General features: G+C 44.6%; 1 protein-coding gene across 1 annotated transcript; it reads right to left on the bottom strand.

The window, feature by feature from the left end:
* Positions 1-17: 17 nt before the first annotated feature.
* Positions 18-25,217, bottom strand: LOC138946241 (cullin-3-like). Its single transcript, XM_070317779.1, has 20 exons — positions 24,897-25,217; positions 22,804-23,001; positions 22,164-22,277; positions 16,997-17,157; positions 16,263-16,377; positions 13,872-14,003; positions 13,198-13,245; positions 12,655-12,703; positions 12,083-12,231; positions 11,230-11,406; positions 10,339-10,509; positions 8,517-8,624; positions 6,147-6,268; positions 5,321-5,546; positions 4,073-4,190; positions 3,624-3,692; positions 2,948-3,023; positions 1,999-2,068; positions 1,526-1,632; positions 18-104 (listed from the first exon to the last, which is right to left on the bottom strand). Exons 1-20 carry the CDS (start codon positions 24,960-24,962, stop codon positions 80-82), a joined length of 2,301 nt encoding a protein of 766 aa, XP_070173880.1. The 5' UTR covers positions 24,963-25,217; the 3' UTR covers positions 18-79.
* Positions 25,218-25,625: the final 408 nt, after the last annotated feature.

Here is a 25,625-nt window from a genome sequence, read left to right as displayed (position 1 = left end):
CCCCACCCCAATCTCCCTCTCCCCAAATGTTCCTCCCTGCTCCGGGTGTGTAAAGCCGCCGCTGATACAGATGCTGGCTTTAAGCTACATATGTGTAGATTTTTCTGTAACAAAAAGAAAAAAAGTTAAGTTCACACTGCAAACTGATGGGTTTAAAAATATGCCTTGCTAGTTAAAAGATCTTAAAGTCTGAGGAAACACCTGAGCTAGCCTCTTAAAAAGACACCAAAATATACAGATGTTCTTGCAAAATATTTTCACAAACACTGAACTTGCTTCCCTTCAAAATTTTGAAAAAAAGTAACGTCTCTCACTTTGAGAATATGCAGTTCAAAGCATACACGTTATGATGAATGTAGAAATGTAAACATGCTGTCGTGTCTAGTCATTACAATTGATGAATGAGTGTGCACGTGCATGTGCCCGTCTGTGTGTCAGTCCGTCTCTGTCTTGTAAGTAACTGTGTGTGTATCATGTGCCCGTCTGTGTGTCAGTCCGTCTCTGTCTTGTAAGTAACTGTGTGTGTATCATGTGCCCGTCTGTGTGTCAGTCCGTCTGTCTTGTAAGTAACTGTGTGTGTATCATGTGCCCGTCTGTGTGTCAGTCCGTCTGTGTGTCAGTCCGTCTCTGTCTTGTCAGTAACTGTGTGTGTATCATGTGCCCGTCTGTGTGTCAGTCCGTCTGTGTGTCAGTCCGTCTCTGTCTTGTCAGTAACTGTGTGTGTATCATGTGCCCGTCTGTGTGTCAGTCCGTCTCTGTCTTGTCAGTAACTGTGTGTGTATCATGTGCCCGTCTGTGTGTCAGTCCGTCTGTCTTGTAAGTAACTGTGTGTGTATCATGTGTCCGTCTGTGTGTCAGTCCGTCTCTGTCTTGTAAGTAACTGTGTGTGTATCATGTGCCCGTCTGTGTGTCAGTCCGTCTCTGTCTTGTCAGTAACTGTGTGTGTATCATGTGCCCGTCTGTGTGTCAGTCCGTCTGTCTTGTAAGTAACTGTGTCTGTATCATGTGCCCGTCTGTGTGTCAGTCCGTCTCTGTCTTGTAAGTAACTGTGTGTGTATCATGTGCCCGTCTGTGTGTCAGTCCGTCTCTGTCTTGTAAGTAACTGTGTGTGTATCATGTGCCCGTCTGTGTGTCAGTCCGTCTCTGTCTTGTAAGTAACTGTGTGTGTATCATGTGCCCGTCTGTGTGTCAGTCCGTCTCTGTCTTGTAAGTAACTGTGTGTGTATCATGTGCCCGTCTGTGTGTCAGTCCGTCTCTGTGTGGTAAGTAACTGTGTGTGTATCATGTGCCCGTCTGTGTGTCAGTCCGTCTCTGTCTTGTCAGTAACTGTGTGTGTATCATGTGCCCGTCTGTGTGTCAGTCCGTCTCTGTCTTGTAAGTAACTGTGTGTGTATCATGTGCCCGTCTGTGTGTCAGTCCGTCTCTGTCTTGTAAGTAACTGTGTGTGTATCATTGCTTGTGTGTGCAAATGTGTATGCTTACATGTATGTGATTGTGTTGGTTTTTTGTTTGTTGTTTTACTGACCTGTCTTCTTGTGAGCGCGCTAAGTACTCTCGCTCTATTAAGCCCTCGATTCGCTTCTTGATGACAACTGGGCTGGGAAGGAACCGGGGCTTCAACATCTCTGTCACCTGAACACATTTCATCAACAACTGTCATCCTCAAAAGAATGTCTGCAAGTAGTTTTTATTTATTTTATACTTGTATTGCAGTCGTATTTCTCAGTCTCCCTCTCTCTGTACCTCTTTCACACACACACATCATTCTCTCTCTCACTTATTACCCATCTCTCTCTCTTCCATACACACAAGCATTCTCTCTCTCTCTCTCTCTCTCTCTCTCTCTCTCTCTCTCTCTCTCTCTCTCTCTCTCTCTTCCATACACACAAGCATTCCCTCTCTCTCTCTAACAAATCTACCCACCCAACAAATCCACACACACACATACACACACACACCCACCAAATACACACACCCACACACAGACTCATCCTTTACCTCTGTGACCAGGACGTTGTGCTGTAGCTTCTTTCTGGCTTTCATGATGCGGACGATGGCAGCTTCGATCGTGACATGGAGTCAAGGCCAAAATATGATCTTTCTGACAATGGTCATACTTCACACACACAACATCACAACACTACATTGGGGTGTGCACGTTAAAGATCCCACGATTGACAAAAGGGTCTTTCCTGACAAAATTGTATAGGCATTGATAAAAATGTCCACCAAAATACCCGTGTGACTTGGAATAATAGGCCGTGAAAAGTAGGATACGCGCCAAAATGGCTGCGATCTGCTGGCCGATGTGAATGCGTGATGTATTGTGTAAAAAAATTCCATCTCACACGGCATAAATAAATCCCTGCGCCTTGAATATGTGCGCAATATAAATTGCATAAAATAAAAATTAAAAAAAAAAAAAAATCCCTGCGCTTAGAACTGTACTCACGGAATACAATACGCGTGATATAAGCCTCATATTGATTGATTGATTGATTGACAAGTGAAGTAAGCAATGTTCAGGCATTATAAACTAAAAGCCACTGGCATTCCATTATTTCATTCCTGTAGTTTGTACTGACGATCAACTGTAACCATTAAACTGTTGCTGGATATACAGCTTGCACAGAGTGTTCAAGTACATAAAGTAGCATACTATAATCAGAGAAACAAATGGAACTAAGAGCTCTAAATGCATACAACATATGCAATAGAGTGAGTGAGAGTTATGCGATCTCCTGGCTCCTGAGAGAATAATGACCATTGAAATGAAGAAGCAACTTTCATCTTCATTTTATTGTAGCATATTACGATTTGGTTTTTAGTTCTTGTTAAACAGAAAGACAGTAGAGCAGAAGGACAGACAGCATAATGCAACAAAAACGACAGGAGATGGGGCGTACATAATGAATGAATTTGTTCTGGTGAAAGCACAAAAGGATATTCATGTTTGCGATCTTCATCAACTTTGTTTCTTGTTTCCTTCCTTTCTGGTTCTGCCTCTCCCTTGTTGGACGCCACTGCAACACAGAAGATCAAACCACAAAATAATAAAACGTCTCCATTCAAAAAGTACTGTAAAATGCCAATACCAGACTTCTGTTGTCTTTATTGTGAGGGAACAAGAATATCCTTTTCATAGAAAAATAGCGGCAGATTTGTTGATCATAAAACTACTGAGAGTAGGTTTCAGCAAAAGGAGTTCTAGTTTTGTAGAAAAGATAGCAGTGTGTCTGTTTTGGACTTGTGGCTTAGTGTTGTTAGTGCATTCCTAGCTTTATTCATTTTGCAATGAGTGTTCAAACATTTAACAACAGACAGAAAGAAACTGAGACAGACAGACAGATAGGCACACACACACACATACACACACACACACACACACACACACACACACAGAGGTTACAATCGACTTTGATCAACTGAAGGGTCAACGAGGCTGTCATTAAGACTTTGTCAGATGAACTTTTTATTCAGCTGCGCAAGATGTTTTCTCATATTTTTTAAAATCCATCATACAAAGGCATTAAAATTGTTTAAAGTGAAGAGATCTGCACAATAATGTGAAGAAACAAAATATGACAGCACAAAGAAGAAATAACTACAACAACAAAACTTACCCATTTGTATCTTGACTCTGATGAGTTTGGACGTGAACTGATCATTGACTGTGAAAACATGTTCAGGCTCTGCAAAGCAAAAGCAAACGGATGATTCAAGCCTATATTTAAAAATATACAGCAAACACCAATACACAACCCTAGCATATATATAGGCAGGCCACAATCATTGCATGGGGTTTTTTTTGCACAGAAAAATGCCATATTTTCCACCATTGTCTGTACGCTATAATTTAAGCAGAGATGCATACTTTTGGCTCACATCCAGTCCGCAGGAGATTTGAACTTTTCAGAAGTATATGCCAAGATTCTCAAGGGTCGTACAAACCATGACAATGAACGCGAACATGTCTAGCCATGTCAATGAAAGCCAACCTGGCTCTGGCTTTGGTTAAACCAACACAGCCCCTTCCACACAAGTCATGCATTTTTCAAGAAATCAACCTTACCTATTTCTTTAGTTTTGGGTTCCTTGTGAAGTACTCGCTGAGCTAGCTTGCCAACAGCCAATGACTGGAGTGCTCGTATCAACTCTCTGTCTGGCATGTCTGTCTCTGTCTTGATCTCCTGTAACATGTGTAACAACCGGTACATGACACACTGCCACCTCAACAGATACAGCTAATGAGACATGTCTGTCTCTGCTTTGATCTCCTGAAACATGTGTAACAACCGGTACATGACTCACTGCCACCTCAACAGATACAGCTAATCTAATGAGACATGTCTGTCTCTGTCTTGATCTCCTGCAACATGTGTAACAACCAGTACATGACACACTGCCACCTCAACCGATACAGCTAATCTAATGAGACATGTGTGTCGCTGTCTTGATCTCCTGTAACATGTGTAACAACCAGTACATGACTCACTGCCACCTCAACAGATACAGCTAATCTAATGAGACATGTCTGTCGCTGTCTTGATCTCCTGCAACATGTGTAACAACCGGTACATGACACACTGCCACCTCAACAGATACAGCTAATCTAATGAGACATGTCTGTCTCTGTCTTGATCTCCTGCAACATGTGTAACAACCAGTACATGACACACTGCCACCTCAACAGATACAGCTAATCTAATGAGACATGTCTGTCGCTGTCTTGATCTCCTGTAACATGTGTAACAACCGGTACATGACACACGACCACCTCAACAAATACAGCTAAGCTCATGTCGCATTTCACTGACATCCCCGAATCTTTCTACTGGACAGCTGATGAGAAAAGAATTGCCACCTCTCCTGCCTGACAGACAGAGATTTCTTTTCAGCTAGTTGTGATGGTGTGTGTTTAGAGAGGTGAAAGTGGCAGAAAATAAAGTTGATCAAGAGACAAAAGTAAATTACAGGAGATGGTAAACAATCCATACAAACTAAGGATTGGCTTCCTTTGAAGTTTCAGAATACACAGACAGAAGGCACGCACGGTTCCCTCCTCTGTATATTTCGTACAATTCACATCATTCACACAACTGTTAAGAAGCCCAAATCTAGTTCATTACTTCCGACAAAGTACAGAACCGCAAGTACAAATACTGAGCCACAAATCAACCTACAATGGAACGTTTCAAACACAAAGACAAACAACTTCACTTTTCATTAAATCGGTAATTGACTTAAAATTGAAATTTTCCCCATAACCTCCTCGTTAAAAAATTAGAAAACCTACAAAATAAGACAAATGTGTACCCACCTCATAGGTAAACTTGTCTCTGTTGTTGAAGAGCAGGAGAATGCACATCTGATAGGTGGACACTTGCAAAATGTGCTTCCTGGGACCCGCTGGCTTGGAGGAGCTGGCCGCACCACTGTCGTTAGCGTCATCGCGCTTGGGGCCAAAAAAAGCTGCATGGAGATCGGCTGAGCCAAGGTGAGGCTGCAAGGTCAGCTGCCGACCGCTGTGTTTTGCCAAGTAGAACCTGTGACCAGCAAAGCATGCTTCCTTCACAAAGTGTACCTCCTTCACTCTCGATTGCTCGCTTTGGCCGAGTGTTTCTAGTCACCAACAGCCAAATCAAACTAACAAACGTTAAGCTCTGTTTGAAAAGTATTTCATGGTGCAGTAAACAAAATAAAATTCTTCACACAATAAGCTTGCAAAATAGATACCCTGTCAGTGACAGTAGCAATAGTGAAAACAGTTTCCAGAACCAGTATCACCTAAAAAGACAAGAAGAATAGCTCAACCTACAGCTAGCCACCCGAATCCAATAATCAGTCAAAGTAAAATGAAACAACACACCAATGCCTTTCTTTTGACATGGGGAAAAACATGCACTCACAACTCGTAAGACTAACGGGATGATGCTTTGCTTTTATGGCTGATGTGCACAAAAAAACTGGCAACAGGGCTGTAGCCAACCGCGGGGTCGGATTAGTTGAAATCACAAACAAACCTCAAATTCAACCAATCCGATCCCGCTGCTGTTTCCTAATCGTTTGGTAACTTCCTCTTGCACAGTAGCAGTGTAAATCCTGTAAAACATGAGAACTATTACTGTGATGACTGTTACACAGACCTGCGGAAGGCCTCGAAGGCTGTGCGAGGGTCGAGGGGGATGTTGATGGGGGTGGCGGACTGCGTGGGCCAGTAGCCTGTGGTCAGCACTCTCACTGTCAGGTCCACCCCACTCAGCATCACCTGCCCGTCACAAACACTTGTTACACCCCACTCTCACTGTCAGGTCCACCCCACTCAGCATCACATGCCCGTCACAAACACTTGTTACACCCCACTCTCACTGTCAGGTCTACCCCACTCAGCATCACTTGCCCGTCACAAACACTTGTTACACCCCACTCTCACTGTCAGGTACACCCCAATCAGCATCACCTGCGCGTCACAAACACTCGTTACACCCCACTCTCACTGTCAGGTCTACCCCACTCAGCATCACCTGCCCGTCACAAACACTCGTTACACCCCACTCTCACTGTCAGGTCCACCCCACTCAGCATCACCTGCCCGTCACAAACACTTGTTACACCCTACTCTCACAGTCAGGTCCACCCCACTCAGCATCACCTGCCCGTCACAAACACTCGTTACACCCCACTCTCACTGTCAGGTCTACCCCACTCAGCATCACCTGCCCGTCACAAACACTTGTTACACCCCACTCTCACTGTCAGGTCCACCCCACTCAGAATCACCCGCACGTCACAAACACTCGTTACACCACACTCTCACTGTCAGGTCTACCCCACTCAGCATCACCTGCCCGTCACAAACACTCGTTACACCCCACTCTCACTGTCAGGTCCACCCCACTCAGCATCACCTGCCCGTCACAAACACTCGTTACACACCACTCTCACTGTCAGGTCCACCCCACTCAGCATCACCTGCCCGTCACAAACACTCGTTACACCCCACTCTCACTGTCAGGTCTACCCCACTCAGCATCACCTGCCCGTCACAAACACTTGTTACACCCCTATCAGCATCACTTGCCCGTCACAAACACTTGTTACACCCCACTCTCACTGTCAGGTACACCCCAATCAGCATCACCTGCCCGTCACAAACACTTGTTAAACCCCACTCTCACTGTCAGGTCTACCCCACTCAGCATCACCTGCCCGTCACAAACACTTGTTACACCCCACTCTCACTGTCAGGTCCACCCCACTCAGCATAACCTGCCCGTCACAAACACTCGTTGCACCCTACTCAGCATCACCTGCCCGTCACAAACACTCGTTACACCCCACTCAGCATCACCTGCCCATCACAAACACTTAATACACCCCACTCAGCATCACCTGCCCATCACAAACACTTAATACACCCCTATCAGCATCACCTGCCCGTCACAAACACTTGTTACACCCCACTCAGCATCACCTGCCCGTCACAAACACTTGTTACACCCCACTCAGCATCACCTGCCTGTCACAAACACTTGTTACACCCCACTCAGCATCACCTGCCCGTCACAAACACTTGTTACACACCTATCAGCATCACCTGCCTGTCACAAACACTTAATACACCCCTATCAGGATCACCTGCCCGTCATAAACACTCGTTACCCCCCACTCGGCATCACCTGCCCGTCACAAACACTCGTTACACCCCACTCAGCATCTCCTGCCCGTCACAAACACTCGTTACACCCCACTCGGCATCACCTGCCCGTCACAAATGCTCGTTACACCCCACTCAGCATCACATGCCCGTCACAAACACTTGTTACACCCCACTCAGCATCACATGCCCGTCACAAACACTTGTTACACCCCACTCAGCATCACCTGCCCGTCACATACTCAACTTTACTGTTGTTCCCAGACACACAGAACAATTTGTCAGCTGAACATAGCACAGGTCCAAATGCTCTGACTGTTTGTTTAGTACAAAAATGGATGGTCAGAAGACCTACACGCATAACAATCGGACGGTCGACTGGCCAGGGGTCAGAGTAATGCGTATGCATCAGGTATTGCATGAAGGCCTGAGAACAACACTGCAATTCTTAATTAGAATATATCAGAATTCTAAATTAAGAGTCTTATATATTCTTGGGTAGTATTCCAACGAACGTACCTTTTCACTTGCCTCTTCCATCACTGACCAAGCCTGATAGCTTTGTAGTGTCCTGAAGATTCTGACAAAAGTGTTTAAAAGTTCTGATCTATCAATCCAGGGTCATGCAGCTTATTTTCGGGATAACATAGAACATGGTAACAGAAGTCTTATTGGCAACATATTCACGTTCTTCTTCTCTCTTTATTTCTAAACAATTTATATTTGTCCTTTTTGAGTTTCAGCCTCCATTGCCTTCATGATTCATAGGCAAAAGGAACACCACAGAAACACACACATATGCATGCACGCACATGCACACACATAAAACCTCATACACACACAATATCCACCAAGATACCTGGGCTTGCTGCACAAAAGCCTTGAACTCATCGTTGATGCCACTGGACACAGTCATGTCCTTGAACATTCCTTCCAGCTTGGATGTGAATTGGCAGCCACACTCCGTCTGAAAGCATTCAAATCATCAATTCACATCATTCTCCACACACCCAAACACACACACACCCACACCTGCACACACTCAAACACACACCCACACACACTCAAACCCACACCCACACCTGCACACACTCAAACACCTGCACACACTCAAACACACACACACACACACCTGCACACACTCAAACACACACCCACACCTGCACACACCCACACCTGCACACACACACACACCTGCACACACTCAAACACACACACATCCACACCTGCACACACTCAAACACACACACACATCCACACCTGCACTCACTCAAACACACACACACATCCACACCTGCACACACTCAAACACACACTCAAACACACGCACATCCACACACACTCAAACACACACACACCTGCACACACTCAAACACATCCACACACACTCAAACACACACACACACCTGTACACACTCAAACACACACACACCCACACCTGCACACACACACACCTGCACACTCACACACACCTGCACACACTCAAACACACACCCACGCATGCACACACTCAAACACACACACACATCCACACCTGCACACACTCAAACACACACACACATCCACACCTGCACTCACTCAAACACACACACACATCCACACTCAAACACACACACATCCACACCTGCACACACTCAAACACCCACACACACTCAAACACACACACACACCTGTACACACTCAAACACACACACACCCACACCTGCACACACTCAAACACACCTGCACACACTCAAACACACCTGCACACACTCAAACACACACCCACGCATACACACACTCAAACACCCACACCTGCTCACACTCAAACACACACACACCCACACCTGCACACATTCAAACACACACACACATCCACACCTGCACACACTCAAACACACATCCACACCTGCACACATTCAAACACACACACACATCCACACCTGCACACACTCAAACACACACACACCCACACCTGCACACACTCAAACACACACACACCCACACACTCAAACACACACACACCCACACCCACTCAAACACACACACACCCACACCTGCACACACTCAAACACACACACACCCACACCTGCACACACTCAAACACACACACACCCACACCTGCACACACTCAAACACACACACACCCACACCTGCACACACTCAAACACACACACATCCACACCTGCACACACTCAAACACACACACACCCACACCTACTCAAACACACACACACCCACACCTGCACACACTCAAACACACACCCACACCTGCACACACTCAAACACACACACATCCACACCTGCACACACTCAAACACACACACATCCACACCTGCACTCACTCAAACACACACACATCCACACCTGCACACACTCAAACACACACACATCCACACCTGCACACACTCAAACACACACACATCCACACCTGCACTCACTCAAACACACACACACCCACACCTGCACACACTCAAACACACACCTACGCATGCACACACCCACACCTGCACACACACACACCTGCACACACTCAAACACACACCCACACCTGCACACACACACACCCACACATGCACACACTCAAACACACACCCACACCTGCACACACCCACACCTGCACACACACACACTCAAACACACACCCACGCATGCACACACCCACGACACAACCCAGATTATTTGTAAATGGAAGACTGTACCTTGAGCTTTGAGATCATGTTCTTCTCTGAATCATCAGAGCCGCTCTTGTTGAGAAGCAGCCTTCGAGCGAGGTGCTGCTTGTAGTATCGCTCAAACACGTCCTTCTCTTGCAGGTAGCGGAACAGCACCATGCTTTTGTCAAGCACCACCTCAATCTCTTGCTCCGACATCTGGCGGAAGGGACAGAAAAAAGATTTTATGTCATGTGAACGACGGATAACTACAATGACACTCTGCTGTCATGTAGTCAATCTTTCTGTCTGACAACAACCACATTTTCTCCCTTACAATACTTTCCTGGTGTAAATAAACAAGCAGTCAAATATACATGTGCAGACACATCCATGTCAGAAAAAGACAAGTGAAGTGAAAGAGAAATAGACGGAAAGATGGGTCAAAAGTACTGCAATTCACACGTACAGGAAAAAAGGCAGCATTTTTCCAGTAATGAAAACAGAAAAAGTTCATCCATGATCGTTTCTCTCCCCTCCCCTCCCCTCCGTTGTACTCACATTGACCACACATTTATCTACCTTCCAAACAAATCATTATAAAGATATGCTCACATTGACCACACATTTATCTACCTTCCAAACAAATCATTATAAAGATATGCTCACATTGACCACACATTTATCTACCTTCCAAACAAATCATTATAAAGATATGCTCACATTGACCACACATTTATCTACCTTCCAAACAAATCATTATAAAGATATGCTCACATTGACCACACATTTATCTACCTTCCAAACAAATCATTATAAAGATATGCTCACATTGACCACACATTTATCTACCTTCCAAACAAATCATTATAAAGATATGCTCACATTGACCACACATTTATCTACCTTCCAAACAAATCATTATAAAGGTACGCTCACCCCCTTGACCCCCTTTTTCAGCTTGTCGTCAATGAAGAGTGAGAGGTACTCGGGAGACTTGGAGTTGAGGTTGATGAAAAACTCAAAGCCGCTGGAGATCATCTGCTTAAACTGCTTGTCCTCGTTGAAGGACTCGTGCAGGAAGTGGTTGAACCGGTCGTTCAGATCCAGAAGGTTCTGCACAACAAGTAAGTAAAATCACTTTTCTGCCGCTGCTAAAGTTCTATCAGTCACAGCACACGTGTCAATTAGATACACTGGCAGTGCCATCAACTATACACACACATTAAAATGGAAGACATGAAGCCGACACCAAACATAAAGAACATTAAAACAACTGACAGTCATTTTCTACACCGCCATCAAATATACAGACACATAAACGTTCAAACGGATGACATTTAATTGACACCAAATATAAAGAACTATGAAACAGAGGACAGTGAATGTTACGAACACTTCATGAGAATAGATGATTTTCACAAATAACTGTCGGCTTTGTATGGGTTGTGAAAAGGCTGATGGCCTTTTCTTGCAAAACCTCTGACAAACATTAGAGGAGCCAATCACTAACGAGGGGTGTGTCGGAAACACGTGGAAAGGAGCATGTGTTTTTTTAACACACCCCTCATTAGTGATTGGCCCCTCCAATGTTTGTACAAGGTTTTGACACACCCCTCGTTAGTGATTGGCCCCTCCAATGTTTGTACAAGGTTTTGACACACCCCTCGTTAGTGATTGGCCCCTCCAATGTTTGTACAAGGTTTTGCAAGAAAAGGTCACTCTTCCCCTATCCATACAAACACAACAGAGTTATTGTCACAATTCGTCTATTAACACTTTTTAATCCTACCTGTACATATGTGATGGCGTTCTTCCCTTCCTCTGCCTCCTCGATGACTAGAGCTCGGCCCTGCTCCCTCAAGTACTGACTGATACAATGGCACATGGTGCGCAGGCCGTTGTTCACACGGAAGAACAGCTTGTACATGCACGCCAGGTCTGTGGAGGGGCAATAATAATGTCATTGCAGGTAAAATGAAACAGAGTGCATCACTTACCGACTGTGTTAATAAAGACAAACGACACTCACATTAAACAAACCAAGATGTCTCTTCTTGATCCCCACCTCCCCCGAAAAAATTGTTCTCCAAAGCACCAAATTGTGCAATTTGGTGTCATCTGAGCTCCAAGTTTGCCATCAAATTCAGTTTTCAGAACCATTTTTCCCTCCCCCATTTATTTTTTTGGCGGACACTTTTGCTTTTTCGGCGGAACAAAAATAATTTGGCAGAAATGTGCCTTTCAGCGGACAATTCCCATGACTGCATAATACCGGAAATGAAATTACCAACCGGTCTTTCATTTGACAACTGCTGAAGTGGTCAAAAATATTTAAACTCAAAACACCACCAACAAACTCACCGTCTGTTTTGTTGTTTTCTAACATGTGGACGACACCAGAATTCTCCATCTAAAACAGAGAAACTTACATTGTGGGAGAAGTTCATATACAAAAATCCACACAGACAGACTCTATACTCTCTTGCACAAAGCAACACATGTGTAGCCAGAGAAGGCAGATGCCTAACAAAACAAACTATCAAATATCTTCCAGATCATCCTTGACTGAAAATAAATATCGATAGATAAAGCGATCGATAAATAAAAAATAAGCATACGGTTTAATTGGAAGTCATGTTATGATTCATTACCCCTGTTAATTAGAAATCAACATAAGGTGAAGACTTAAAAGTGTGCGAAATCCTTACAGTTCAAGAGTTTAAAAGCCATCACTTTATTGCAAAAATGAGAATGAAATTGACAAAATACACATCATACAGTGATTCCAGGGTGTTCAAAGTACCTACAAATTCTGAGAACTCAAAACACGTCAACGATTTCGGACACAAAATTACGTGCCACTTCTGACCTTAAAAACCATCCAAGCATTCAGTGAGCACTCACCTCAACTATGGTCTTCATGTGTTTGCTAATTAACTCCTCTTCTAACACCTGCAACAAAAAGTCAAGAAACAGTGATTGACACAACCAATTCTACTGAATGCCAAGGGCTTGAATCCCAGAGACTGGCTATAGGCAGGATAGGACCACCACAGAGATGATACAAAAGACAGAGAGATGAAGGAGAAAAAGACAAAGGGCAGAATGGCAGAACAGGACCAAGAAAGTTATCAGCAGAGAGAAATAGGAACAGGACAAAGACAAGGGAACTAGACAGGTTTGACCATTTTTCTGCCACTTGGTGGATTTCCAGCGTTTTCACAGCTCCAGGGATCATTCTTGAGATGCCCAGATTTTGCACCACTGGGAGGAGAGGTTGGCCTACCTGCTTTCAGGGATATATATTTAATGATCTCATGTCTGATGACAGGATAGATAAAGAGCTGGAGAGAGAGACATAAGTTGGAAGAATGACAGTTAAGAAAACAAGATGAGAGAGACAGAGGGGATCAAAGACAGATAAGGACTGAAAAAAGCCAATGAGATGGATGGTGCATTGTATAACCATGCAGGGAGTTTTGCAAGAGATAGAGAGGGAGGGGAAAGGGGAGAGAAAAAAAAGATAGAAATAAACAAACATAGAGAAATGCAAAACGAAGAAAGCTGCCAGCACTTACCCTGACAACAGGGTCCTCTGTAGACTTGTCCAGATAATGTGTGGCTCTCTCGGCTTCTTCGTTGATTCTGGCCTCCACTTTCTTGATGTACACTGACGCGCTGTTCTCCGCCAGGAACTTTTGACTCTCCAGCTGTACATCAGACATATTGCACTTGAAACAACAACATCACGCACATACACACACACACACACAGAAAGGAGTATTAATCTCTGTCAGGAACTTCTCACTCTCCAGCTGTACATCAGACACAATGTACTTGAAACAACAACATCACGCACATACACACACACAAACAGAAAGGAGTGTTAATCTCCGCTAGGAACTTCTGACTCTTCAGCTGTATATCAGACACAATGCACTTGAAACAACATCATCACGCACATACCGTATTTGACGGACTACAAGCCGCGACTTTAAAAAAAAAAATCCAATTGCGGCTTATAAAAAGATGCGGCTAAAACGTTACCTAAACTTGAATAGCATTCACCTAATGGAAGTCGCCGCGGATTTTCATTTCGCTCGATTAGCGATTACCGGTACTTTATTAGCTCTCCACTCAAGACTCGGCGCTTTTCTCTTTCTTTCGCGAATCTTCGTTTGTCAACAAGTCGTCGTGACAAGATAGCGTACAGAGAAACACCTGATGTATCAGGATCTCGCGCGCGCGAGATTTCGTTTTTTTTGTGTCTTGCGATAGTTGGAGGAGCGTGGGGTGTTGCAGGTAGCTCTGTTTCCTCCTTGGGGATGAAGCTACCAGGGGAAGGGATTGTGTTGGAGGTGCGGGTAGAGGGGTAGCCCTTCCGGTGCTCCCCCTTGGACCTCCCTAGTCTAGGACCCTGGGTCTTTGTGAGGTGGCCATTGTGGCGTAATCCCTCCGGACAAGCATAACGTTTCCCTATCCCAAGACCGACCGTGCGTGGTCTATGACCACATCCTCTACGAGGTGACCCTATCAACTAGGCAGCACAAGCCCCTAGGCGAAACACGGCGGATCTAGAGGAGAGAACCTCGATAAAAAATTTGAGCTGCCATGAAGACGGAGCATGTTGGCTGAGGACAGCGGGCAGACCTCCTGTGCCGACACCCATCTACAGGAGAAAACCAGGCATGCACGCATCAAAAACAACATGGCCATACAAACGGAAAAACGGAAACGGAGGAGCGAGAGCCGCCATGTTGTGTTTTCGTCTGCTCGAAATGTGCGCAAAAGTCGTAAATCATCCCAAAAAAGCTTATTCCGGGCGAGACTACATGTGTGTGTTGGTTACAAATTGTGTGTGTGATATTTTTCTTCAAATTTTTTCACTTTTCTTCTTTGTTTCACTTGTTTATTCTCGGAGCCGATTTCGCCAAATACCGTACTTTCGTTTGCCTGGTTGTTTTGATTGATTGACACGATCTGATTATATCTTTTTCTACAGCGGCTAATATAGTGACGCGGCCTATACGTGGCTCGTCCCAATTTTTTTTTAAAAAGTCGGGGGTGCGGCTTATAAAACGGTGCGTCTTGTAATCCGTCAAATACGGTACACACACACAAACAGAAGGGAGTGTTAATCTGTTTGCAAACACACTGTTATTTTGCAGGCAATGATTCCCTCAAAGTGCAACTCACAATTCATTCTATAAACCACAGGCATACATTTGTAGTGCTAACAGAAATCATTCTATTTGCAGCACGCACTCTGAACATCAGGCTCAAACAGAAAGCTTTTTTGCACAAAGACGAAATGATTCATGATTCTCTCACTGGCTCAGTTTTCATAACATTTGACACACATATAAACCATAAATACACTCCACCGTTTTGACAAATTTTCAAACTAAACACAGCAGCGACAGTAAGTAAATAACTTAGTTTCAAGGCGGTTCTTCTTCTTCTTCTGCGTTCGTGGGCTGAAACTCCCACGTACACTTGTGTTTTTTGCACGAGTGGAATTTTACGTGTATGACCGTTTTTTACCCCGCCATTTAGGCAGCCATACGCCGCTTTCGTAGGAAGCATGCTGGGTATTTTCGTGTTTCTATAACCCACCGAACTCTGACATGGATTACAGGATCTTTTTCGTGCGCACTTGGTCTTGTGCTTGCGTGTACACACGGGGGTGTTCGGACACCGAGGAGAGTCTGCACACAAAGTTGACTCTGAGAAATAAATCTCTCGCCGAACAAGGCGGTTCTTAATTGAGCCTGAAGTTGACATCGCGAAGGCTTTGCGAAATCTTTGTAGCGAAAATTCAGTGACTAAGCATCATGCAATCAGCTTTGCAAAGTAGATTTCGTGAAGTAAACTGCGTCCAAGTAATTTGAGGCTTGACAGAGCAAGCAAATTGATGCAGACAGAGAGCAAGACATGTCAGCAAGCTGGGTGAACATGAATGTACTGACCCTATAGAACTCAGCAGACTGGTCCAGGAAGGGTTTCTCAAAGTCTTCCTCATAGACAGAGCGCGAGTCGATGCCCAGGATCATCAGCATCTGACAAGCGTTCTTCACTGCTCCCCTGCAAAACAGCAATCAGCAGCATTGAAAAACAGTGTATGTACAGTTCCTAACCCCCTATAGGCACCAGGGCTGAGGCACACAAAACACAAGTGGGTACCACCCAAACAGGAGAGAACAAACCGCGGCGTCTAATTCGTTGAAATCACAATCTCAATTTCAACCAATCCAACACAGCGGCTGGTTCCCACCCGCTTGGTAACTGTCTCGTGGACCTCGGCCCTGCACCAACAACAAAGAATGGCCAATGATCACAGCCTTACATCATCACCAAAAAACTGAGGTGTGAAAAAATCTCACCAGCCTTATGAATACCAGTCTATAACTATGCAGAGGTAAAAACACCCTCCTAACATAATTACCAATGTGTTCACATCAACTTTACGTGCAAAGAATTCCTCCTTTGACAAGAACTTGGTCTTAACTAGTTTGCTTCCTGAACACATTAATTCGGAAAAGGAAATCTGGTACAAGTCCACACGAGTCAAAATCTCCTTGGAAAGAATGCACTGAAACTCAGGACTAAATGCACAGAAAGAAGGCAATTCTTCTAGATATGACAGGGTAAATCTTGGATGAACAAACAACACATCAAGTCGACAGCACACACAACAACCTACCTGTCCACCACCTCTCCTCGTCTCTCCTTGGCCACCATGTCGAGGAGCGTGGCACGCAGGTGGTCGCGGATGGTTGGATGTCGCACAACCTGGTCGCGGAAGATGATCAGCCCCAGATTGTACACGTTGTCCACGTTGTTTTGCTGCACGTACACTCGGTCCTGAAAAATGCAAAATGACACAGTTATACACCTTTTGTTTGGTTCAACTGCTGAGGCAACACAACTTTGTAGATGTATAAGTACAGTCGAACCTGCCTCTGCGACCACCTCTCAAAAGCGACCACCTGCCCACAACGACCAGGTTCCCAGGTGAGTTTTTCTTCTATACATTCACCTTTCCAAAGCAACCCCCTGTCTACGGCGACCACTTTTGGGCGGTCCCTTTGGGTGGTCATTATAAACAGGTTGGACTTTATTAAAACATAGAGCTACAAATATCTGAGGCATGGCTATATCAGGGGGCAGTCCAGTGTAGGGACTACTGCATCATAAAATGACGCGCAAGTTTTTGTGTGGTTAAAACTAAAACAGGACAAACAGGTACACTGACTCTCCGAGAAGTCCTGAATTATTAACAGCTAAATTATTAACAGGTATTAACAGATGAATTACTAACAGCTATTAACTTAATAATAATAATAATAATAAAGTGTATTTATATTGCGCCTATCCCTTACAAAAAACAAAAATATTTGGCTCTAAGCGCATTACAACATGTGAAGGACTTGGTACAATCAAGTCTGACAAGTACAACAGCACAATATACAGTCGGTCTCTTAGGTAAAAGCAGCTTCGACAGTTAAACACTTCTACTAAAAGATCCTCTAACAATTTACAAACATAGTTAAAGAACATCGAGTTAATAGGAATTAAAAAAAAAGGTTCTTATAATAAAACTATCTAGCGAACGACGAAGAAGAAGAAGAATAAAACTATCAATGTCAATGTATAACAAGTCATTCAACGTAAATGGCCAAAGAACAACAATAAAACAATGGTGATAAAACAGTTATACTCAATGGCTAATAACGAGGCAGAGTTAAATAGTATCGACACAAGATTAAAACAAAACATATTTCTGGAGACGAATTAACAACAATAAAGCAATGGTGATAAAACAGTTTTACTCAATGGCTAATAGCGAGGCAGAATTAAATAGTATCGACACAAGATTTAAACTAAACATATTCCTGGAGACGCATTTAATAATTATACATGTATCAAATAATCAATGTACAAAATACAGCCCTCGCAAGCAACCCGCCCCCAGCCGGCCCACAGCGCGCTACGATGGCAAGCGACCCCTCTCCTTAATGTGGCAAATACTGAACAGTGCACACAACCAATTACTCGCATATACTCGTGTCGCTCACTCGCACACACACACAAACACACACACGGACAACATCGAATCACTCGCACAGGCTAGGGGTTGAAGTATTCCCGGAAGAGGTGTGTTTTTAGAGAGGACTTGAAGGAAGGGAGAGAGGTAGAAAGGCGGACAGACATGGGCAGAGAGTTCCAAATAGAGGGAGCTGTGTAGGTAAAGGCGCGCTTGCCGAAAGCGTTCAGTTTGACGCGTGGGACAACAAGGTGCCCTGCGTCAGCGGATCTGAGGTTGCGTGTGGGGACGTGTGGCTTTAAGAGCGAAGACAGGTAAGAAGGGGCAGAGTCTTGAAGGCTACGGTAACACAGGGTAGCTATTTTATATGTAATGCGTGCTTTGATTGGTAGCCAGTGAAGGGTCATGAGGAGAGGGGTGACATGGTCGCGCTTGCGCTTGCGCAGCACAAGACGTGCTGCATTGTTCATGATGCGCTGTAGGCGGTCTAGCTTGGCGTCTGGGAGGCCGGCTAGGAGCGAGTTGCAGTAATCCAGTCTCGACAAAATAAAAGCCGAAACCAGTGTCTTGGTTGCGTCGAGGGAAAGAAGGTGTCTGATTTGGCTAATCCTCCGCATTTCAAGAAAGGCGGTTCTGCAGAGTGAGTTGATGTGGGCGTCCATTGACAGGTTACTGTCAAGGTGGACACCCAGGTTTTTTACTTTGGTGCTGAATGTGACTGTGGTATCAGAAAGGGTAAGACTGGATGTTTCTGAAAGAAGCTTTAACTTTGATTGTTTGCCAACTGGCATGATCTCTGTCTTATCATCATTCATCTTGAGCTTGTTGACTGTCATCCACTGTTTGATGGAATCGCTGCATGATTCTATTGACTGCACTAACTCTGTAAACTGTTTGGTGTGTGCGGATTTTTGTAGTTGAGTGTCGTCTGCGAACATGTGGTACAGGACATTGTGGTGCTTTATGACTTTGCTTAACGGCTGCATGTACATAGTGAATAACACTGGGCCTAACACAGATCCTTGTGGGACACCATACTTTAATATGGTGTCCTCGGAGTGCTTATTCTGGATCACAACAGCCTGAGTGCGTCCAGTCAGGTAGGAGCAGAACCACCCCAGAGCCGTGCCTGTTATGCCGAATGTGGTGTTCAACCTTGCCAGCAGTATATCGTGGTCAAGGGTGTCGAACGCTGCGGATAGGTCCAACAGGGCCAGAAGCGAAACAGAGCCGCTGTCACAAGCAGTGAGAAGATCATTCGCTACCTTAAGTAGGGCTGTTTCAGTGCTGTGATCTGCGCGGTAGGCGGACTGTAATGGTTCAACCGTACCTGTCTTAGCGAGATGCTCTGACAATTGGGCCAAAACAACTTTTTCAAGGACTTTCGAAACAAAAGGCAAATTGGAGACAGGGCGGTAGTTCTTGAAAGTGTTGATGTCAAGGTTAGCTTTTTTCAGGAGGGGAGTGACTACTGCATGCTTAAAAGAAGGGGGTACTTGACCGGATGTGAGGGATTGATTTATGATGTCAGTAATGACAGGGAGTAATTCCTCTAGACACTCATTTAATAGCTCTGAAGGAATTGGGTCGAGAATACAGGATTTGGGTGGAGCTTTTTCAATGATCTTCTTCACTTGTTCTTTAGTGACAGGAGAAAAATCGGTGAGGTGGGCGCCGTGAAATGGCGCATGCTCTGGATGCCCAGGAGCAGCATCAAGCTCGACTCGGATCTTCTCGATTTTTTCGGCAAAAAAGTCCCCAAACTTATCTGGAAGGTCATCAAGAGGGACGGAGTTTGGTAGCTTTTTATTTTGAACTTTACCGAGGAGCTGCCCTGTGATCAGAAAGAGTTCTTTGCTGGAGGTGCTGTTCTCGATTTTCTGAGAAATAAACTGGTGTCTGTTCTTATCCACCATCTCTTTGACGGCCTCTCGGTGAAAAGTAAAGATTTGCCTGTGGACCGTGAGAGCCGATTTCCTCCACTCTCTCTCAGCACGACGCCGATCTTGCTTGGCTGTGGAGACCTCCGGCGTAAGCCAAGGTGCCGAGGGTCTGTCGGTGACTGTGCGTGTGGTGAGAGGGGCGTGCTTGTCCAGAATCCGGCGCAGGTCGCTGTTGTAGCTGGACACGAGGTCATGTCTGTCTAACTGGAGTGCTCTGACGTCATCCTTCAGTGCTGCCATGTCGATCCGCTTCATGTTGCGCGAGGTGACGACTCGTCTGGCAGGGCCTGGCTTCTGAAGGTCGAAGCTGAAAGAAATGACGAAGTGGTCGGAGATCAGCATGTCCTGCACAATCAGGTCTGAGACGCCGACGTCCCCGCCGACCACCACCCAGTCAAGGGTGTGTCCACGACGATGCGTCGGCCTGTCTACCAGCTGGGACAAGTTGAGAGTGGGGAGCAGTGTTTTCAGCGTGTTAGCGTTCAAGTCCGACTGTGAATCATAATGAAGGTTGATGTCTCCGACAACTACAAGATTACAGTGCAAATTGGCGTATTCGTCTAAAAGCTCTGTGAACTCAGCCAAAAACTGCGGAGTAGATAGTTTGTTCTTTTTATTGGGGGGAGGGCGGTATACACAAAGAAATGTGAGGTCTTGATTGCAATGACGGATTTTAGTCTTGCACAGTTCAAACGAAAGAAAATCAAACCGTTCAAGCGAAATGTCTACGCAGTCGCGCAATGAAGTGCGATAGAGCACGGCCAGACCACCACCCGCGCCAGTCAGACGTGGGCAGGAGTGGAGGTTGAAGCCCGGGGGAGTCATCGCTTGCATCAGGGGCTCGTCGCCGACCTCTCTAAACCAAGTCTCTGTTATGAAGACTAAGTCCGCTTGGCTATCGTGTATCAGGTCCGCTAGCTCGGTCGTTTTGTTGCGGCACGACTGGGCGTTCAGGTAGCACACCTTGAAGTGTTTGGAATCATCCCCCTGCTTTGTGGGGAGTGTGCGTTTGATACTAACTAGATTTGATCTGTTAATACATTTTTGGCTATGTGCCACGGCTCGTGTGCCTGTGGATGCGATAGTTTCTATTTTCATTGTCTTTGGAACGTGTGTGATGTCAGGTTGGTTTATCTGAATCATGTTGGATAGGTTACGCTTAGATTGTCTTTGATACAAGTGCATGCCATCGTTAAAACACATGGTACTGTCAGGCGCCTGTGCAACACTCGTAATGACTGGAATGTGTTTCTGTCGTCTGCTACCGGCCCGTACCCCTCTCACCGTTTTTCCAGGAACTATTCCAAGCTGTCGGCACCGCTGAAGCACAACCGGAGACAACCGTAGCGACGCATAGGGTCGGGGCCCGGTGGTCAGTGCCACTGCACAACACTCAGCGACGTTCACAAGCATGGCTGTCGAGTGGACAGGCCTACTGTCACTGTCACACCGCGTCAACACAATGGCCGACAGAGAGGCCGCGGCAAACAGACACTTGTAGACGGCGATCAGCATAGCAAAAACACTCAAAACTTATATCCGATTGAAAAGGAGAAGAAGACGCAGACACCGGTCCAAACACATAGATCCTTGGATGGTTAAGAATGACTAAAATACTAGTTAATTGAACAAAGTGTGGAGACGAAGAAAAGCTGCTGGTAAGGCGCTGAACATCGCTCACTTCTGATGAATTGTTCATGAAGACATATCGAGAACCGGTCAAACACTGGTTCCTGCTGTGTATTCTCTATTGTTTTCAATTTAATGTCTCTCCAAGATTGAAGTGTATATTTTGGACTACCTCCACACATATGTTCCTTCCGAATCGCATCCAAGAAAGTGAGGCCAGAAAAGAGAATGGCAAAATGACGGACACATACCATGTACATGAGGATGTCCCTGATCATGACCATGGAGGTCTGGTGGTCGTTCCATGCCATGTTGAGCGTCTGCAGAAAGTTGTTGTTCAACGCTGACAGTACATCCTCACGAACCTGCAACACACACAATGTTTACTCTTCAAAGCCATGATGTATGTATCTTGCTTTGGGTAGGTATGCATTGCCTGCTGGTTTTCTGGCTGTGTCCAATCGAACATGTACCCAGTTTTATCCAGCATAAACAGAACAAAAATTGTAATTAAGTTTGTTCCACTCTCTTCGTGAGTGTATGCATGAAGCAATTTCAGCACTGTTTATTGTATACTTTTGTAATCGAATTTGAGGCGTCATCGTGAGATGCACTATTGCATGTACTCAGTTTTCCTTGTTCAAGGTCAAGGTTTGTGGAAGGATTTAGGTCAGTTGGACATGGCTTCAAAACATATATCGGTCAAATTGTCTTGGCCACAAAACCTTGTTGTGTTAGTAAACACCCAATGTGTCAAAACAATCGGACATAGTACCGGCTTGGGGTCCGAACATTACGATCAAGAACATATGCATAAAACTAAAAGACCGAAGACGGAGGCCTGGGAACAACACTGCACGGTGCATCCCTGTCTGGGAATCAAGCACTCACTTTGTGCACCAGATGGTCAGTGACGACCTCACGCAGGCCTGTGTACAGCTTCTCGCCGTGTTTGTGTAGCACCATGGTGTAGGCATTGCGATACAGCTCTTCAAAGCTCAGTCCACTGTTGTTCTTTTTCTGGATTTCCTGGATGGCATTCTTTAGCAGAGCCCAGATGTTGTTCACATACTTTTCATCCATCGTCATCTGGAAAAGTACATCACATGTTAAAACTTTGAATGTGTGTATTGTTGCACAGCTACAGCAACTGTTTAAAATAACATAATCACATCTGATCAGAAACACTCCATCAGGGTGTTTCTTTTCTCCCTCATTCAAAGCCTGAATCCTGCTTATAGAGTCACAGCAAGCTTACAATGTATTGAGTTACAAGAACTTTACAATACATGCATACATGTACATTTAAACTTTTGGTACCACGGAAAGACACCTGGACAACAAAAAACCAGCATCTGCTAAGTGGAGCCTTTCAAGTTCCAAGCAACAGTTGCGTGAGCTATAAAGCCTGCACAGGTGAACAACATAGGTGTTTTCTTCTTCTGAGTTTGTGGACTGCAACTCCCATGTAGACGTGTTTTACATAAGCAGACCTTTACTTGCATGGTTTTCACCCGCCATTTACTCAAATTACTGATTTAGACAGTCATACTCCGGTCTTCGTTTTTAGTATGTTTGTGTTTCTGCAACCCACCAAACATGGACGACAAGATCATTTCCGTGTGTATTTGGTCTTGTGCTTGAGTGTAAACAAAAAGGGGGATAAGACACATAAGCAGGTCTGCACATAAGCTGACCTGGAATATTGGAAAATCCTCCAAGTCCAACCTGATTCCACTGGACGAAGCTGAGATTTGAACCCTGAACCCTTTAAACGGAAGGCTGACGCCTCAACCACTAGGCTACTGGGCCCATTTTACACAGGTGCCAGCTAACAAAATGAATTCAGTAAAACTTACAGAATCCCACTCTGCGGGGAAATGGCCACACTGTTGATTATGATTTAAGTTACATGTCCAAGTCGATGCAACCTCTTCTTCGATGGACCTGTGGTGGTCTACATGGGAAGGGAGATAACTTCAATGACCAACTCGGGCAAAATTACAATTCTATCAAAAATGTCCATGTTAAAAAATTAATCAGTCCTACGTGGATGATACATTTTGGAAAACAAAAACCTAGCAATTGTAGTTTGTACTACTAGTGTTCATGAATATTATTACGAGAGTGCTTATGGCTTTAGTTTGGGTTCTGTTTTTAAAAGTTATGTTCCTCAATCCAAGTGATCTACAGCTTTCAGTGAGTTTCACTTGTTCCAGGAAATCAGAATTGCCCCTGCACTGACCAGAGATCAGACCCTCAACAGGATTTACCCATCACTTAGTCATTAACCCATGGTCTGCCATACATCATTACATGGGTGCATCTTTCTAGCGATACTGTGGTGCTAGCTAGTCCAGCCCCAGGTAACAGTGGCACAATAGCTAGATCAGCTAACTACAATCCCACTTTCCAGGCTGTCCCAGAGCATTCAGAAAAGAATCTAGCTCCTAATAAATGATCTGAATGATACACTCTGAGTCTGACACAGTTCATTCTGAGCCCCTTACTACAAGATGCAAGTTGCAACTGGCATGTGAAGTTCGCATTGATTGAAACAGAACATATAAATTCTCCTGTCATGTGATTAAACTGCCTTCTTTTTTACCTCTTCTTACAAATAATATGGCAGTTGAAACTTGAACAGGTATATCAATGGCCATCCTACCCATCCTGAATGCATACATCACAATATCTTGACAGCCAAATCAAGCCAACTGTCCTTACTTAACAGTAACAGTTCGGGTCCTTGCACTCAAAAACACCTGCTGACTAAAGACATCAAACATTTGCTGCCCTACCAATGGGATTTTTGAAATGTTAACAGCTGATTGCCAATGTTTACATCGCAAAACAAGAACTGTGTCAACTGTGACTTGCCTTTTCTGTGGCTACTCGAGCCACTGGATTAACTTTGCATGTAGTATACACTTTCTACTTATAACACAGATACAACATTACCACAACACAAATACCAGACTTACAGGAAAGGCCCTGATACGCATTTTGGTATCCTTTCGGACTTGACTGCGTGCTCCAAGCCCAGACATTTCCGTCTCTTTTTCTCTTCAAAGGCGATCTTCTCCAAAATATTCAAGGTCTGGACAACCAGGCAAAACAAACGAATAAAGTCCCAGGTTAAGCAATTTCGCGGTGTTCACTGACAATAGCTACAGCATTTGATGTTTATGTTTGTTCTGTCTCTTCCATTGTTACCAAATATTAAATTCTTTGGCACAACAATGCACAAATCGCATTCATTTCTGCTAGTCGTTTTCATGGGACTTTTCACTGCTACTTAACTTTCCGTCCGCTGAATTGTAGTGCCATCAAATGTTGAGCTCGGCAAAAGAATAAAAATCCTTCAAGTAGCTTGAAGATTGTACTCTAACATAATTCAGTACTGTGGTGTGCTTGTTTTTGTATAAAATACATTAGTTTTATTAAAACAGAAAAACGCGTATGAATAGAGGTTACATCCGGTTTAGTTCATCGACTATTATGGGATATATGACTGCGCGTAGCAGACGGCTAAAAATAGGTAAAAGCAATGATGACGAAGGAGCTTGTTGAGTTGAAAAATGAAAGAGAGGAAAGCTTCTAATTTTAGCATCACACATGGGTTTTTATTGCGCTCTTTGTTACGACACTGTTTAGTGCGGTGTCACTGCACAAGCTGCGTATGCATCTTCCACTACCCCTTCTAATGTTAA

This window comes from Littorina saxatilis, linkage group LG13, assembly GCF_037325665.1.
Source record: "Littorina saxatilis isolate snail1 linkage group LG13, US_GU_Lsax_2.0, whole genome shotgun sequence".
Lineage (NCBI taxonomy): Eukaryota > Metazoa > Mollusca > Gastropoda > Littorinimorpha > Littorinidae > Littorina > Littorina saxatilis.
Note: the sequence above shows the minus strand (reverse complement) of the source record. Positions and strands in the feature narration are given on the sequence as shown.